At 54.3% G+C, this 17,835-nt stretch overlaps 6 protein-coding genes across 6 annotated transcripts; 2 read left to right on the top strand and 4 right to left on the bottom strand.

Moving 5' to 3' along the window:
• Window positions 1-872: 872 nt before the first annotated feature.
• On the bottom strand, window positions 873-2,736 carry AYO20_01488 (hypothetical protein; the record flags this gene model as incomplete). Its single annotated transcript, XM_022639794.1, has 5 exons — window positions 873-1,225; window positions 1,344-2,155; window positions 2,214-2,397; window positions 2,450-2,585; window positions 2,671-2,736. The coding sequence occupies 5 exons, from the start codon at window positions 2,734-2,736 to the stop codon at window positions 873-875; spliced, it is 1,551 nt and encodes a 516-aa protein (XP_022504182.1).
• Window positions 2,737-3,445: 709 nt separating this feature from the next.
• On the top strand, window positions 3,446-6,985 carry AYO20_01489 (hypothetical protein; the record flags this gene model as incomplete). Its single annotated transcript, XM_022639795.1, has 1 exon — window positions 3,446-6,985. The coding sequence occupies one exon, from the start codon at window positions 3,446-3,448 to the stop codon at window positions 6,983-6,985; it is 3,540 nt and encodes a 1,179-aa protein (XP_022504183.1).
• A 293-nt stretch (window positions 6,986-7,278) lies between these two features.
• On the bottom strand, window positions 7,279-8,189 carry AYO20_01490 (hypothetical protein; the record flags this gene model as incomplete). Its single annotated transcript, XM_022639796.1, has 2 exons — window positions 7,279-7,885; window positions 8,011-8,189. 2 exons carry the CDS (start codon window positions 8,187-8,189, stop codon window positions 7,279-7,281), a joined length of 786 nt encoding a protein of 261 aa, XP_022504184.1.
• Window positions 8,190-9,498: 1,309 nt separating this feature from the next.
• On the bottom strand, window positions 9,499-12,780 carry AYO20_01491 (hypothetical protein; the record flags this gene model as incomplete). The annotated part of the gene is made up of 1 exon (XM_022639797.1): window positions 9,499-12,780. The coding sequence occupies one exon, from the start codon at window positions 12,778-12,780 to the stop codon at window positions 9,499-9,501; it is 3,282 nt and encodes a 1,093-aa protein (XP_022504185.1).
• Window positions 12,781-14,606: 1,826 nt separating this feature from the next.
• AYO20_01492 (hypothetical protein) lies at window positions 14,607-15,680 on the bottom strand (the record flags this gene model as incomplete). Its single annotated transcript, XM_022639798.1, has 3 exons — window positions 14,607-14,650; window positions 14,705-14,794; window positions 14,861-15,680. The coding sequence occupies 3 exons, from the start codon at window positions 15,678-15,680 to the stop codon at window positions 14,607-14,609; spliced, it is 954 nt and encodes a 317-aa protein (XP_022504186.1).
• A 1,446-nt stretch (window positions 15,681-17,126) lies between these two features.
• Window positions 17,127-17,654, top strand: AYO20_01493 (hypothetical protein; the record flags this gene model as incomplete). The annotated part of the gene is made up of 1 exon (XM_022639799.1): window positions 17,127-17,654. The coding sequence occupies one exon, from the start codon at window positions 17,127-17,129 to the stop codon at window positions 17,652-17,654; it is 528 nt and encodes a 175-aa protein (XP_022504187.1).
• Window positions 17,655-17,835: the final 181 nt, after the last annotated feature.

Consider the following 17,835-nt stretch of genomic DNA (forward strand, 5'->3'; position numbering starts at 1 on the left):
GATTCTTAAAGTGACTTCTTGAGGCCGGATACATTCTTTTATTGTATGGCTGGGCCGATATGCTGGAAGGGTTGCTGGGAGTAGAGATGCTCCGCAGAGTAGAGTGGCGCGAGTGGTAGGGGGGAGGTCTAGACGATGGATGGAGACAGAGGACGGATAGAGGAGGACCATGGCTGGGCTGCCTGGCTCGCTTGCTCGATGCGTTGCGATGAGATGAGATGAGATAGGAAGGGAAAGAAGTTTAGTGGGATTGATAGTGATTGATATTGATTAGTTGACTGATGAATTGATACATGCACCAATTGACTGCCTCACCAGCCGGACTGATTCACTGACTGATTGAGTGATTGATTAACTGGGTCGATGAATGGACGATGGAGAGATTTTGTATGTACCTCGTACAGCACACATGAACAAACATAAACCCACGCACGCATATACAACGCCCAAAGTCATTCATATATACTCGGTACTCGGTACACATTACACATTGTCTTGTTCTGATTCCATATCTTAACCACTCGAATTGGAAATGGCCCGTGCTAGATCCAATCGCTTTAGGCAGTAAACTAGAAAACTTGGGTAATCAATCTTCAATGCTCATCATGCTCGCTCGTGCTCACGCTCGTGCTTCATTGCCTTAACCCCATCGCATTTCTTTGCTACTACATCGTACTGTGGCTACGCTCCGCCTGCAGGGAAACCAAGCATGCAATAAAGTAAGTAAGCAGGCAGTTAAGCAATCCGGCTCTCCTTTACGTTATCCATCATTTCACAGCCTGGCTTCCACCCCGCCTCTCGTGACACTCTTCCTAATCCGAATCCGAATCCGAATCCAAAAGGTTCGCTCAAGCTCTAGTCCCAGTCCCAGCTCAACTGTTCAGATACCGGGCCACCGCGCCTCTCAGCCGCCTCCCACCTTCACCGGCCACGTTGATCAGGTTCTCTAGGTCGTCTCCAGCCGTCAGGCCCAGTTTCCGAACAAAATCCTTGGCCACCGTCTCGATATCTCCGTATGCACCGTCGCCTTCGAGACCAGTAGGATCGTCCTCGGGACGTCCGAAATACGCGTTCGAGCTGATCGACGTGGCACCCTCGAAGCCCTGCAGGCGCGATTTCGCCTCAGCTTGCGCCTGGGGATCATAGCTGTTGCGGCCAAAGAACTCGTCGGATGAGATCGACTTTTGGGTGCCGAATTTGCTGCGGGCGTATTGTTCTTCCTCGTCTGTAGAGCAAGCGACATTGTTAGTTGCAGAACAAGAGATAACAAAAGGTGTGCAGGTAGACGGAAAAGGAGGGAAGGTGACATAGCGGGACGCTTTGAGTCTCGAGGACGTCCTTACCGTCTGCTGCAGAGGCCTTACTCGGGCCGACAGCACCGAATCCTAGTTTCTTTGGTGCCGGTGCGCTTGAGCTTGCCACTCGTTTGCTTGGTCCGACCTGCCCGAAGCCCAAACGACCGACCCCCATTCCAAGTCTCTCAAGCTCACTTGGACTTCGCGCGTGGCTGGGATTGGACGCCGACCTAGTCGCCGTATTGATAGGTGTCGGGGTCTCCTTGGGCGTCGCAGGTGAAGAGACACCGAAACCGGAGGATTTGCTGGCCTTTGCGAGGTCCTCCGCCTTCTCTGCTTCAGGATCATAGCCCAACTTCTCTATCCTTTCGGCCTCGGCCTTTGCCGCCTTCTCAGCTGCCTCAAAATCGATTTCCTCGCCCACAACCTTCTTTGCACCGAGTTTGTGTACCAGCTTCTTCCCACTAAGGACATTGGCGCGTCTGGCACCTGCACCTCCGGCAGCACTGGGGCCTTTGCGGATTGCGGAAGAAGAAGTTGTACGTATTGCAGCTGGGGCGGGAAGAGCAGCTTCAGCGTCTTTGACGGGGTCATCGGTCGAGTTGGCAGCCAAAGGTGAAGGAGATTTAGGCCGTGCTTGCGAGCCATTTGTACCGTTTCCGGCCGATAGGAAAGGGGAGGCAGTACGTGAGATCACCGGGGGCGTGCCGCTTCGCGACGGCGGATTGCTAGGCCGCTTGATGGTTGGCTTGTCCCAGGATGAGAAGAAGTCGTCTGCTGGTTCACCTGCGGGTGTAGAGGTACCGTCGGCGCCAGGGGTGGAGAGGGGGTCGTCGGTGATGACGACTTCGTCGGGGTATCTGTTGATATCTGTCAGGCCATGTGCGTACAGATGTAATTTCAACAAGGGTGTCGTACTCTTGCGCGTCTCTTTCAGCCCTACGCTTGAGTTCTTCCTTGTATTTGTTCGCAGCGTTGGACGTGTATTTGACCTTCGCGTCTTTGCTCGCCAGCGCCGCACTCCCGCCGTGAGATTGGAAGAACTTTGTGGCAGACTCGTTGCCTCCAACTTTCATAGTACGCAGTTGACTCCATTGCCAGACTATTACACGTCAATATAAATTCTTCTGTTGGGGTGGCGGGCTCGCAGGTACCGTCCAAATTCGTGGATCTGACAAAGGAGATGTGGACACCCAGGTTTCTATGGTTGGAAGAGCAATCCAGACATAGATAGACGCCGAAAGGGACAGAAGACCAAGTTGGATTTTTCTGGCCACAGTCGAAACATATCTGCAAACGTATGTCAGCGGTCACGGAAGCTGTGGAAGTGTAGATTCGTAGATGTGGCCTCCTTGCAGGGCGATGGACTGAGTACCTTGTTGGCCGGTTTGGCTTTCAGTTTCTCGAAGATCTTCTGCGATTGCGCCTTTGTTGCGCTCATCTTGACAGGACCCAGTATGGAGGAGGAGAACAGAGACAGGAAACTAGGGATAGTGAGAAGCGTAGTGTTGACACGAGTTATTGACAGGAAATCTGGATCGCAGACATGCGCCGGGTTCAGGGTTCGTTCCCGCATTTACGGAACAGCAGACGCCACTAAGCGAATTCGGGACTTTGCAGCCTCGAGTTCAGATTAGGGGCAAAAGCATCTGTTCTGCTCTAAGCATGAACTCATGGTTGCTATACCTTTGGGTCCCACATGTAAAATGTCACAGTCCAGGCAGACCGCACCCATGAGTTCATTTATCCTGCGGACAAGGATGTGCACGAGACCTGCGGCAGCAGATCGCGACATCCAAGGTCGCGGCAGAAACGTATCAAATTTACAGAGTGAGCATGAAGAGCCGTCGTCACACTGGATGCTAAGTGTATCTCTTTCTCATGTCTTCCTGACTGGCGACCTAACCTGAAATTCTCGGCTGGAGGATTCCTTTCACTCCCTCACCTAGTCCTCACTCTGTCCAGACGAGTCCTCCCCTGTCCAGGTTCCCTTTCCTTGCAGACGTTGTTGTAGACACCTCCACATCACCACCGCTCCAGGTGACAATTTCCCTCTGGTCTGCTGTCCTTTCGAATGTGGAGACAGCGCCAACTGACTGAAGGCGTGGCTCACTGACCACACGAATGACGAATCACGCAGTGCCACCCCGATGCCGACTCTGAAAGACCTTGTTTGCCATGTACAATGGGCAGATACTGGATCTGCATTCCCTGAATATGGGACAATTTACGGAGATGGTGTCGTTGAGACCTACATTGCCGTCCCTGGCCATCCTCAAGCCTTCACCATTCGACTCACCTCGCGGAAGTTCATTTACACAGGCTTAGCAATGGTTGTCTTTATTGACGGAGATTACCAGTGCAACCGGAACAGAGTCAACCTGCAGCCTACAAAGGATGACGCACCTGATAACAGAACAAATATCGACTTCCTTGTAAGACAGAAAGAGAAACCGATGGGTGATGGGACATATATGGGTCGCGAGTGGCGCTTCGATGATTGTAATCTTGGTGAGTCCCTCTACTGGATCCGCAACGTCGAAGCTGACCCTCCTCTACCAGTCTCTCAAATCCCTGATGGCGTCGATCAAGGCCACTTTGACGAGCTTGGAACGATCGAGGTTCTGGTTATGCGATGCTCCAGCAATAATCGCGAGGATGGCCAATGTTCGACTACCTCTTCTGCTGAACATAGCGGTATCATGAACGACGATGAGGATGCTAGAGAAGAACAACTCCCGGGAGGCGACTCTGGGGGCACATCAGATGCTGTGCAGATCGTTGTGGATGCCGAACCACCCCAAACTGAGGCACAGGATGCTTTCGGTGGGCTTTTTGGCCTATTCGATGGACCCGCCGACGGATGGTCTTCCTTCGCCGTGAACTCGGGCGATGCCCCGTCAGGTGGCTATTCTCGATGGCATTGGCAGGGACCTGGTGGTGAAAGCGGTCCTTATGGGCCTCAGGAAAGATCACAGCATTCGCCGGATTATCGTGCAGCTCCCCATCACTACGGAGAGCCACCGCGCTCCAGGTACGACTATCACGACTCGCCCTCCTCATCAGCATATGCACACCCACTAAACCCGCCTCCGCCACATATCAGACCAGAGAGACATGTTCATTTTGACTATGGCGATAGGGCAAGGCCGCCATTGAATAGCTACACCGCAGGATACGACCACCAACCCCATCATACTTGGACCCGAGACGATCGGCCAGCATACTCCCAACCTCGTCCAAGTCATGGTCGTCCAGAATACCACAGACACCGTAACTCCCATCCGGATTATCCTGTTCCCCCTGGAGGCGGGCATTACATGTACAATGCTGATCGAGAAATCTACAGCCAATATCCCGATCCGAATCAGATTCACGGCAGCTTCCAGCAACATACTCCTATGGCCAGTCACTCTAGTCAACATTCGTACTATCAACCACCCACTCAAGGGGTCAGTCATGAACATCACCAAGCACATGGTCCGCAGACATTTGGTCCTTCTCCAGCGAATTTGCCCGGTTCTGCTCCGTCGGTGATCCCATTTCCTCCTCTTCCCCCTAGGATACCGATTCAGCCCACAAATCTGCCTCCCATCCAGCCACAGCCTATTAACTACCCTGTTCCAATTTGGGTCCACCCACCAACAATGCCGGTTCCACCATTTCCAACTGCGATGCCGATCTATCCTCCCCTGAACAACGCACCACTATTCCAGACTCAGAAAATAGATGCCAGTAATGTCCCAAGCACCCAAAATGACAGCACAGTTGCTCCGGGTGGAATTCAAGCCGGATCGAATGGGGACAGCCCTCAGCAGCAGGGAGGTGACAACGCCAACATTGTCGAGAACAACAACTCCAACACGGTTCAGACAAAGCCCGCGGAAGATCCTCTACAAAATACAAAAAAGAATAGCAATGATGACGGTTGGCCAACTTCTGGAAATAACAACTGGACTAACGATAATGGGCGGGCAAATGGAGGTGTAGACGATAATGCAAGTAACAAGACCGGTCAGAACTTGAGCGACGCCGGATCAAACGAGAACAGTAACAACACTTTCAATAACGAACCCAACGGCGACGACATTGGGCAGAATTGGGGAGGAGACAATTCCGCCAATACTGGAACCGGTCGAGGCTGGGAAGACGAACCCACCAATAATGGGACTGGTCAAGGTTGGGAGAACGAGAATACCAACGCTGGAGGCAGCAGCTGGCAGCAGGAACCCACCCAGAACAACACCGGGAACCAACAGAGCAATAACGATGATGGGTGGGCGAACGAGAATCAAAACACTGGGGGTGGCGGGAATACTCAAGCAGGCAATGGGAGCAACAATCCACAAAGTGGCTCGATCTCCAACATCACGCCTGCATCAGATGGAAATCCATGGAACAGCCGATCTCTGTATGGTCCACACGGGGCGTACTACACCTCAAAAGCCAGTGCGCAAAATGCACCCCCTGCAGAAGCCGAGGAAGAGCCCCGGTATGACGTCCCGCAAGCCATTGCGCAGTCCATTGGTGTTACGAAACAAGTGCAGCCGGGGAAAGGCTACCTGTACAACAAGAAGAGGTGTGTTCCTCACTACCTTGACTCTCTGGACGAGCCGTACGCTAGGTTCGTCTTCAAATACCGAACAAAAGAACAGCTCAAGGACGAGATCGGGGTCGAGATCACAGCCGAGCCAAGTCCAAACGAGGACATCAATGCTCTCGAGAACTTGGATAAGGCAGAGTTGATCCAGCTGGTGCTTAGGGCAAAAGGAGCTCTGGGGGGCACGATACCCAGTCCTCCACCGAAAGTGACACCGACTTCCGTGAATAGCTTTGAGCAGGTTCCCGTCGACGCTCCAGATGTGGGTTTTCTCAGGTACAGCTTGCCACGCATGCGCAATGCGTCGAACGTCGTGGGCCTTGGGATTGGCCTATCCCCGGCTCCAAACAACCAAAATAATGGGGGGAATGTCAGCCAAGGCAACAGCAACAGCAATAATAAGAGCAACTGGAATAAGGGTTCGAACAACGATTGGCAAACCGGGAACAGCCAGCAGAACACGAGTGGGAATAATGGTGGATCTCAGAACTGGCAAGAAAACAATCAATCGCAGCCCAACAACAGCGGAAACAACCAGAGTTGGGGGAATGGCGGTGGCAGCGGGAGGAACAACAACAATTCTAACAATAGCGGCAACAGCAATAGTGGTTGGAACAGCGCCTCCGCAGATAACAAGAACGGATGGGACGGGCAACAAGAAAAGCAGGCCAGAGCTGCGTCTCACCACGCAGGGAACTTCAACAACGCGCAGGGGACCTCTCGCCGCAGCTCAGCGATCAGTCCAAAGGGCCAGATCTCGGCTCAAGGATACGGAGGTCCCGCTGGACACCCGCCGGGCGACTTGCTCGACTACGTCCTCAACAACCCGCAAGAAGCGGCGCGCATGGGCATGACCGGCCCGCCACCCCCTGCTCCCCCAACCGTTGCTTTCACGCGCACCGGCACCGTCGGAGGTGGCCAGACGAACTTCGACATGAGCGCCAGTAGCGGCGCTGGTCCGCGGCCAGCAACGCCTACAGAACCTCCGCCGCCGTGCAGCCCTCTCAGCGTCCAGGATCCGGGAGGCTTCGGAACCGCGGGATGGGGTATGGAAGGACCAAATCCAGCAGCGCCGTCGGGTGGTTGGTAAGGCACAGTGAGCTGGAGAGACGAGACACGTGAGGCAGAGAGTGAAGAAGGGGAAGGGGAACTGTTATTATCAGGGCAAAAACAAAGCCATAGACTCTTCGAGTTCATTTTAGCCCGGATTGACTCCATGCCTTCTAGATTCAGAGTGATACCATGACATGTCGAAGCTCCTTTCTCTTCCGCTGGCTAAAACGAGGTATTATGACGGGTTGTTGCACAGAAGACTGAAGAATGTCTCGATCGCAAACGGCCAGAAAAAACTATAAGGACCGGAAAAGCTACCACTAGTGAGGGTCATGACTTTGCACCTTTCTCGTCCTTTTCGATCTCGTCCTTGTCGTCACCGACCACAAAGCCTCCGCCGAGCAGTATGGCCGGCTCGTGGATGTTGTGGTGTTCGTAGCTCAGGGTGCCGACACCGCCGGCCTCCATGATCATGGCCGTCTCGGTGAGCGGTCTGCCGATCCAGCGCACGGCGAAGGCGCGCAGGATGTGGCCGTGGCCGACGACCAGGACGTCGCCCGTGACGCCGGGCTGCTTGGGCTTCCCAATCACCTTGGAGTGGTATCGCTCGCGGATCTCGCGGATCAGGCTGTCGACCCGGTCCATGATGTCCTGGGGCGACTCGCCACCGGGACAGCCGTCGCGCCAGATATCCCAGGGTCCCAGGCCCTGTTTGCGGCGCAGTTCGCGGATTTCAGCACTCGTAATGCCCTCGTAGTCGCCGTAGTCCCACTCGGCGATGCGCGGGTCGATCGTCACGTCCGCGTTGGTCTCGTGCGGTGGTGGTACTTCGTTTGTTGTCGTGGACTTGGAAGGTGTTTGCCAAGGGTACGGCTGGTGGCAGCCCAGATTGAGGAGTTCGAGGGTTTTTTGGGCGCGGTGGCGGGGGGAGACATAGCTATGGTTTGAGAGGATTTCCTCAATGTCAGTCTTGACCTATTCTTCTCTGGTATACAAAGTAGAAAGGGAGAGTACGGTGGTCCGTGGTAAAGCGTGTGTGTGTGAGAGAGAGAGGCCCCTTACATGTGAACCAATTGCTTCGGCACAATCAACCTATCGTCCCCGACAAGAGCCTTCCCCGTGGCACGCACTCGCTTCTCTCCGTTCTTTGTCAAAGGTATATCTGTGGTGCCCGTGTGTTTCCCCGAGAGCGACCATTCCGTCTCGCCATGTCGAACGATGAAGCAGCGCGGGGTGGTCATTTTCTTCTTTCTCTGCTGAGAGCTCTTATCTCAGAGGAATTTGCGTAGAGCTTCTCGGCTAGGGAGAGGGCGGGCGATATCCAATGCGAGAAACAGAGGAGGACACTACCAAAAGTCAGAGAAATTTGAGCAAGACCGCGCGGCGAGGGGTTGGGATATTACGTACCTATGTTGACCTCAGAGTAGCCCAAATAAGAGTAATCTCTTGCTTGATAAGGAACAAGTCAATGGGCGGTTTTTGTGTTTTTTTTGGCACCCGCTTCGAATGGGGAATGGGAAACTTGAGTGAAGCTTGACTATGAACTTGTGATTGTGATTGAGATTGCGACTCGAGACCGAGACTGTGACGTATGTTATGTATCTATTGTCCAAGGCAGGTTACAAGCGGAACTGGATCTGGGAGCTAAGAGAGGATGGGAAATACTACCTCGTGGTACATGCCTACTCAGCTTGGGTCTTCAGTCATCACTGCTATGTTTACGCAAGACAGATCCATTGAGGAGCGCTCGAGTATATTCCCATAACAATTTCGCCAGTCATGGTGGGGTTGAGGCGATGGTGGGGTAGAGGAAGTACGGGTAATGAGGACAGGGATGCGGTGTGATGGAGGGGTTGTTGGGCATTGGTGGCTAAAGCTGCGGCTAGCTAGGCATGCTAGGCAAGCAGATAGCAGAGAGGCTTGGGGTTCCAGGGGTGGTCAAGGGCATCCAACAGCATCACCAACCAAAAGAGCAAAAGAGCAAAAAGGGGGAGGGGCACAGGGGGCACCAAGGCCTGGCAGGCACTACCCACCCACTACCAAGGACAAGAGGTGCTGACTCATCAATGCTTATCACAGCAAACACCAACAACGCCTCACACCTCATTTCACTCCTCACACTATGACGCCTGGTTGACCAACCCGCCAACATTCATTCGGTTGATACATTTCATCACGGTGATGGAATCCCGGAAATCTCATTTTGGTAGTCGTCAACATTCCTCTGTCACCGCATCTACCCTGGTAGGTAGGTACGTGGCTCGCTATATACTGACTGCCTCGACAAAAACCGCTCACAAGCCAAGGAGAAACAACAAAGCGAATGTCCATCTCAAACCCCCCATTATCTAGATGATCATATACACATCCTCTTGCGACTCCATTCTGCTTCCAGTCGAGCCCTGTGCCGGAGCATCTCCCAGTCAACATACCCGACCAACTCCCAAACTCACCAATACTCCAGACATGTCTGAAGGAAATACATCACCCTTTTGTTCTTCCCCCCAAATCTGAGGTTTCAGTGAAAAAAAGCTCTGGGTTTTCGTGGTCTCATTCTTGAATCACCATAGGAATCAATCCCATCTCCATAGACTCGTCGGTCGGACTCAAGTCGGCCATATCTTCAACCGCCACCGTGATCTCGGCCCTTTCAACCCGCTTGGATTTGTGTGGCCTCGCTTTCCTCGCCCATCCGATCAACACTTTCCACCCGGAACCGTGCTCCTTGCCTTCTTCGATCACCTCGTCCACGCCCTCGAGCCACCGGCTCTGTTCTCTTCCCGACTCTGCCCGCACCTTGACCAACCACTCCTCCCACATGCGAGCCCCGAGGAGGCCAGTCAGGTCTGCGACATCCTGTGTACTGCCCACAGGACCTTGTACGGCCTCTACGTCCATGTATTGCCTGACGATCTTGCTGATGGTCGACACTTCACTGATTGGCCGCGGCGCGGGGACAAACGGCTTACCCCCTTGTCGCCATGACTGCCAGCCTCCACTGTATCCATAGGGTTGCTCTTCTGTCTCCTTGGGCGGTCTTCGCCCCATCGGCATGAACATCCAAGCTCGTTTGACGCCGACGAAGCCTTCTTTCTTCAGGCGTCGGAGCCAACTCCGAGCGGCTTCACGTTCATACCCGCGCCGGTGTAATTCAAACCCGAATTCCACCGACATGGTCTCCGCCCGGGGCCCTGCGTGTGCAATGGTTGAATCCATGATCATGTAGTCGAGGTACCCACCTGGTTTTAGCACCCGCATACACTCCCGAAGAGTCAGATCCCACTCGTCAATCTCAGGCACCCCCGGTACAGGATTGTTCTTGAGAAGGACGTGCAGTGAGCGCGCCGAGATGACATCGAAGTGTCCGCCGCGGAAAGGTAGCTGCCAGAGGTGCGGGACGGAGATGGTGCGGTGGTTCGCAGGGGCTTCAGGTTTCGCCATGGTCGGTGGCCGTTGAGACCGTGCCTGTTCCTTGGTGATGACAGTGTAGATTTTGACATTTGGCCACTCCAGAGCTGCGTTCCAGGCCCACGACGCCGAAGCCGTACCGCCAATGTCGAGAATGCGGAGTCGTTTGCTTCCCACGCACGCAGGATCATCTAAAGGAACGGTGGCTTTGGTCTTCAACCTTTGACAGGCGGCCGCAGATGCAAGCAAACGTCCGTGGAACATGGCTCTTAGGGCGTCAATCTGCCAGTTCGACGGCTCGACCGACGCAAGGGCAAGTTGTTCCCGTTCGGCCGTCTGATAGGCGATTTGTTCGACGGTACGCTCGAACACGCCCGTCTGTCGAGGATTTTGGCTGAACGGACCAGAATACTTTGGACGTGCCGGGTCGACCAATGTGTGCTGGCCGAGGAGGTTCTTGATGTGTTTTTCCGGGAGGGCAATCCGAAGAGCCTGGATCGCGTCAAGGCGGGATGTCGAGTGGATGAAGGCATCCCGACGTTTACGGACAGCGACGAGATGCTGGAATGCGGCGAGAAAGATGGGTTCCTTTGCTTCGGCTTCGCTGTCGGGACTCTCCTTCTCTGGCCAGGTCTCCACCTCCACCACCACTGACGTGTCTATCGTGGCTTTCTCCGCGAACATCACGGTACGACGGACGCTCTGGACGGCCTTGATGTCCTTGCCATCGGGAGGTTCGGCTTTGTCGGAGAGCTCCTCGTTAGGGTCAGAGTCCAGGATCGCGGACAAGTAGCCCGTTTGGGCGGCGAGCCAGGATCCCGTCCGGTCGAGATTCTGGCCTGCCGTCCTTTTGAGTTCGTCATAGTACTTTTCGTCGTATTCATAGTTTACGGTCACCACTTCAGATGCCTTAGAGGGGCTTCCAGCACCAACAACAGTGGCAGGGCCGTAGAGGTCGTCATCCTCGGACTGGGACTGCTGGCTCTTACGTTTCCCCACCACCGCCAGATCAAAGGTGGCCTGCTTCGCGGTCGGCGGGCCTTCCGTCATATTTGTGTCGTCGACCGTCAGCACCGTCTCGACGACGTTGTCCTTTGACCGACCCTCCCATGGCCGATTGTAAAACATCTCTGCGGTGGCGGTGCTAGGCACGCTCGGTGCCTTGGACTTGGAAATGCACCAGGTATGTCGCGAACCATTCTGCAGGGAAGAAAAGAAGCCGCCTGGTGAGGGGATACTCAGCTGCGAAAAGCTGTAGTCGGAGATGGGGGTCTCGCCGTCGGCGCTGCGTGGTCGACTGATGGGCTCCGGGTCGCTGCGCTCGCGCATTTCCTGTCGTCGACCCCCAGACCTCTTGGACGGGCGAGAGCTGCCAGAACTGCTCGACCCGTCGTCCCTGCTTTTCTGGCTCGCGAGCAGTTGGAGGAGCTGCAGAGCCTCGGGCGGCAGTCTCACGCCCACGTCGGAGCCATTGGACGGCGGCTTGTCCTCGAACTTCTTGAGCTCATCGATCGTGGGCATCAGAGGCGACAGGTCCTGCGGGGTGGCCCCCGGCACCGTCGGGAAACTGACAATCATCTCGGTGAATGCCGCCGGCGACGCGAGATTGCCGAAGGAATTGTTGTCCGAGTGCGCTTCCGCCGGTGACAGAATCACGCTGTGGCCATTATCAAGAGCAATCTCGAGAGGCTGGGACTCGAGATTGCTGGGCGGTGGACCTCCCCAGGTGCCCCCCTCCACGACCTCGAGTTGTCTCATGTCCGGCGTGACGGGAGCGCTGGTCTCGGCGTTGCACGGTGAATCCGAAATCGAACTGTTGCTGTCCCCGAGCGACGGCGGGGCATTGATCGCTGGAACATCTCTGGGAAGCGCCGACAGTGCCCTGGGCGACAGCCGGATTTTGGTGGCAGGAGACATGCCAAAAGTGATCTCCTTGATCGGACTCGCGTCCATCGAGCCCCAAGAGTCTCTGGGTATGATCAGAGCAGGGTAGCGGTTGCGGCTGGATTTGTCGCTGGCAAAGCTGTTGCGACTGGATCCTGAGGCAAAGCTGGTCGGGTCGCTGGCCAAAGACGGGCAGTCATCACTGAAGACCGTGCCTGAGTCGCTACCCACCAGAGAGCTTCGGGCCGAGTCTCGTCGACAGCCTGAGCCAGCGCTGCTGGAAGGAGAGGGTTCACAGGAAGAGATGGGCGAGGACGGAAAGGTCGATTTGGCGAGTGAGCTCTTGCGGGCACCGGTTGTAAAGAGAGCCGGATTCCATGCTGCAGGACGGCCGATTACGGTCGAATCACTTCCATCCCCCTCACTGTCGCTTTTCACCCCTTGGCTTGCGTCTTCCTTTTCCTCGAGAATGGTATTAAGTTGCCGACCACGGCCCAGCCGCGGTGGAGATTGGTAGGTGGTCGATGGTAAGAGGCTCATGCTTGTAAAGAACCAGCCTTTCACAAGTCTATTAACTATTGTCGGTCGATCGATTGGGGTCGTGGTATATTCGTGTCACACGCCCATCGGCTTTGTCCGCGCCCGCTCCGCGAAAAATCGTGAGATCTTGGTTGTTTGGGTGTGTTCGAAGAAACTACTGTGTGTTATTAATAGCGGTAAAACGGGCGCCGGTCAACGGTCGCGCGTTGGATATATGGGCGTTCCACGTTTTGTGAAGAATTTGGCTAACGAGAGAAAGCTGACGGCGACCAGCGAACTTCAGCAGCGACGAGGTTTCCGAGGGGAAAATAGTGAGGAGGGGAAGGTGGGAAAGGAAGGTACAAAGGAAAAGAGAAGAGCTACTTGGTGGTGGTAAAGAGAGAGCGGTGCAAGCGCCTGTGAGGACGGGCATTGGCGTCTCGCTCGAGGCCCTGTGGGAGAATTTGATGCGGATGGAGAGCAATGTCACGCACTCTTTTACGGATTGGGACATGGACATATCGACCCGGTGTCGATTGGTTCTGGCCGCCGTGGGCGAGGCCGAGGAGCCAGAAAGGGCATAGCCGGGGTGTTTGAGGAAGACGTGCAGGCCAATACCACGGCACGGAGAGGCTGCAGCCAGCGAGACGCGCAGGAAAATAGCATCAAAGGCGGAGATCGATAGTGCTGAGACGTGTTGGCAGGGCGTTGGAGGTCGAAGGTGGACGACGACGCATGGTTGGTAGAGGCAGCATTTCCTGCAGAATGAGGGGAAGAAGCCTGATTGGCCACATGGAGCTAGAGTGGGTCTAGACTGGGCGGTTACAGACGGCGCTATACCCAAAGCAGATCATTCTATTTATGGCACTTTTATTCATCGAGATGCCCATGGAGGGGAGCTGTCCCATTTGGCCCAAGAACGATTCTTGATGGTCCTGAAGAACCGGGATCCTGGTATCTGGGTCGCCAAGTCAGTGGTTCTCCAGGGAATCAATTTTGACTTCTTCCCCATTTGGCCCCCATCCTCCACGGGCCTGCTTCTGGGCCAACGGTCCTTTCAAGCCTTATTCCGACAATCATAACACACCTCGTGTATGAGGCTGAGATCGTAGTATGCCAGATTAATCCCCAAGCCATTCGGGAGGCAATGGCGAATGAGTTATATCATTGCTTGTACATGGTTACCCCTCGCCCATCTCGATCCTTTCATCTCGCGGACAGCGCCACACACAATACTACGATACTGTGATTATCCGTCGTTGTCATCAATCTGGGCGTAACGCCGTGTTGTAAGATCATCCAGGAAAGTACACCCGTCTGGAAACAGGAAACGTGGCCCGTGATTGACCCCATCACGGTGGCGAGACTCGCTGGGTATGTCGCCATGTTCCTTGCGTCCCCGTCAGGAGATCCTGGATAAGACCAGAGGTCTAGAAGGTTCATTTGGGATACTATTATTTGATCTGCTTTTGTTGGCCTCTTTCCTTGAAAGCATCTGTCTCAGACTAACAGAGGGGATTCATATCATCAAGCTCGGCCCAACGACATAGTCAAGGAGAACTGACTGCTCACGGTCACGACGTTAGCACCGAGAGACATGTCACATTTGGCTAACGAAAGAGGAAGAGGTGGTCACAGTGACCGAGGCTGGTGGCGAGAGCTTTCCCAGTATGTGTCTATAGAGTGTCCAGAGTCTCGACTCTCGGCTATTGAACGGCGGGCTGTGCCTTCGGGCCACCCCTGAAGTGGTCCGTCCAGGTACCATGTGACAGAGCAAATAGACATCTCGTGGGTCCCCCGCCCAATGACTGACACTCCTTAATCAGCTTGACGACATCCATCTTCCTCTATCCAAGTGCTTTCAATACGGCGGTACTGTTGGCTACAAATCCTGCAGAAATTGTCAGCTTCCATCCAACCCAACGTTCCGAGGATGGGGACCTACCATAGCCATCAGCATTGTATCGACACATCTGTTGGGCGAAAGGTGGGCTTGTTGTCTGAGAGAGATCGTCGACGTAGATCACATCATAGCCTATCCATGGTCAATGCTTTGGCTCTGCATAAGAGGCACGAAGAGAGGTTTTCCAATGTTTCTTACCCTTGAAGAAGGCATCCACCAAGGTAGACCAGACGCACTGATCGGCATTGACGCCGCCGAAGAACAGCGTCGACACTTCGTTTTCTTGGAGCCAGAGCCCGAACGGCGTCTGTGGTCCCCACAGTCCGGACAGACGGTTCTTGTTGAAGACCAAATCGGTGCCGGCGGCGACACCTTCGTCCTTCATTGTTCCCAGCACGCCGTATGGCTCGGCGTTCCAAGATCCGCGCATCAGCAGGCGGCCAACCTCAATCGTCGTGCCGTTCTCCTTGATGGTGCCCATGTCGCTGCCGAAGGTGTCGTTGGCGAGATCTGAGCCGCCGCTGAAGGAAGACTTGAACGAAGGGGGGATCGTCAGCAGGTCGTACTCGGTGAGTCCCCAGTTCACCCAGAGGATCTTCATGTCGTGCTTGCGGAACCCGTTGATCATGTTGACGGTTGGCTGGACGGCACCGCGGCCATTTTTCGCGCCGGGGGACAGATCAGGGTGAAGGAAGAAGTTTTGCATGTCGATGATGACCAGGCCGGTGCGGTTTGGCTCGATCTTGATGGACGCCCGGTCGCCCATCATCGGCAACACCTTTGGCGACGTGACTGGAGAGCGGTCGCTGCGGGTCAGGTCAAAGGTTCCATTGGGCAACTTTTTCCAGTAGTTGTAGTAGCTCCCCAGGGTGGATGTGGCTTGTTCGAAGCCGTCGCCGACCAAGGCGTATGCCTGACGCTCCTCCAATGCAGCCGGGCCGGCCGCACTCAAAGAGCTAGCGACGAGAGCAGAGACAAGCAAGTGCAAGGGAGAGAAGATCATCTTTGCGATAGCCATATTGAAGAAGACCTCGGCAAGGCTGGATAATGAGAGTTACTCGGTACTATCCAAACAACATGCCACGAAAAAGCAACCACTCCATCTTTGATGAGCTTTATACCTTTACAATTTCCACCATCTGGCTCAATCTCTGCGGCAGTTGAATGCCGAACGACGCAGCGGAGATGTGCATTTCTTTCAACATTTTTTTTTGGCCCAGCATGAAGCATTGGGACAAGACGAGGGAGAGATATGGCTATAGCCCAAATAGGAAGGCCGGGACACTTTGATAAGCAACCCGCCGGATTGTCGACAAAGCATACACAATACATTATTTTATTACTCCAAGATCTCGAGGGGAGAAAACATATTTCCCCCCGCACGAGTTCCAACCCAACCACACAGGCACACTCATCCCTTATCTTTGGTCTAGCACGCCTAGCTAAGTCAGTCCTCGTATTGAAATTGTGCTCCGAGTAACTCGAGGCAGAACGAGGTTTGATGAGTCAAGAATCTTTGCCAACTTTACCTCTTCCCGGGAAACCCGAGACAGGAAAGAGAGAGTCGTTGGATAAAGCGCGGATCTCCATCCGGAGGAATGCTGAGTGTGAAGGGTCAACAGCTGGTCGGGACAGGGTCCGTCTACGCCTTTTGGGCGAAAATGACATTTCTCGGGTCCGTGGTGTGTGAGTATGTGTGATGCCCGTGATGGTGCCCGTGGGATGTGACGGATATCCCGATGGACATATCAGAGCCCAGTCACTCGCTGGCCTATTCCGATCAGTTAAAAGGCACCTTGGCACGTTTGGACCTGGGAAAGGAGCCTTTCCCGATCTAGCTGAGCAGTGCTTGATGGCGACGAGGTGGTGGTGGTGACACCGTCACGAAGAGAAAAGTGGTAGGGACAAACACCAGAGTGATATTGAATCTCGACTGCAAGTGGGAGGACAAAAGGGTATCGGTCGAATTCCACGTGTCTGTGAAGCCTCTTGGTCAGAATGGGTGGTGAGCGGCAGAATTCAATACCAGACAGACCCGTGTCCCTCACAACTGCTTCACCCTGCTTCACCCACTGTCTTTCACTACCGCAATGATGACGAGTGGCTACCAGTCACCAGCTTCTCGTCTCCTACATATTTCATCAGATAGTTCTTCTCCCTAGACTGGGGTCCCTCTTTCAACCATAGCTACACTATCAAGTTGAACCGTGCACGATGATTTTTCATACTATCCTTTCGGTCTTGCTCATTCTGCTTCTCCCTGCCGCGTCCGCTAAATGCTGTCGGGAGGATATCGGAGGAGACTGTGGTGATAATTCGCTGGGAACCCCCTGCTGCGGATACAAGCCGTGCAACGCCTTTTGTTGTTCTTGTAAAGGAGGTAAGCAAGTCTCGCAACCTTGGTGCGACCTTTACCCTGGGCCAGTCTATACCACTTGACCATCTAACACGACGCGATGCATACATGACTGACACGTTTCCTTCAGTTTCAGTCATCCGGGAGATCATCGACCAAGGCGACATAGAATGGACATCTACCATCACTGCTCCCTACGACTGGGCGCACTCGACGTTTGAACAGTGGACCTGCCGTGCCAGCCACATCACAACGTGGTATCCTCCTCCAACGAAACGCGCCCTTCCTGAAGACTCAGCCACAACTATATTCAGCTCCGGCAAGCCTCTGGCCACAGTCACAGAGAAGCCTCAGCCGACCTTGACGCCTGCACTGCTACACGCTACGCGCGACCAGGAAGCACTCGCGGAATTGGAGGCGACATTCGACTTTGTGAGCAAGGGCAAAAAGAGTAACGGCACAAACATCATCACTCTTGATCAGTACTTGGGCTTCTTCAACGTTGCGGATAAAGGAACAGAGACTGATTTTGGCAAACACGTGGAAGCCAAGTTTCGAGCTCATGACAGGGACGGTGATGGTTTACTGACGATGGAGGAAGCGCAGCTACTCTGTGATTCTGATGGATGCTATTGAATTCAAGCCCAGAGCACGTCTCTCTGAGCAGCGTCTACCGAGTTCTCGTCCATTCATTATTGAGGCCTCTTGTTGGTGGTGAGGAGATACAGGAGAGCAAGGCTGCGCAGGAAAGATGATTGATTATTGGTCAGCCTCGCCGATAGATCGGAATATCAGTTGATCCGTCGGCCACCAATGC

The sequence above is a fragment of the Fonsecaea nubica genome (assembly GCF_001646965.1).
Source record: "Fonsecaea nubica strain CBS 269.64 chromosome Unknown Scaff6, whole genome shotgun sequence".
In the NCBI taxonomy this organism is placed as follows: Eukaryota; Fungi; Ascomycota; class Eurotiomycetes; order Chaetothyriales; family Herpotrichiellaceae; genus Fonsecaea; species Fonsecaea nubica.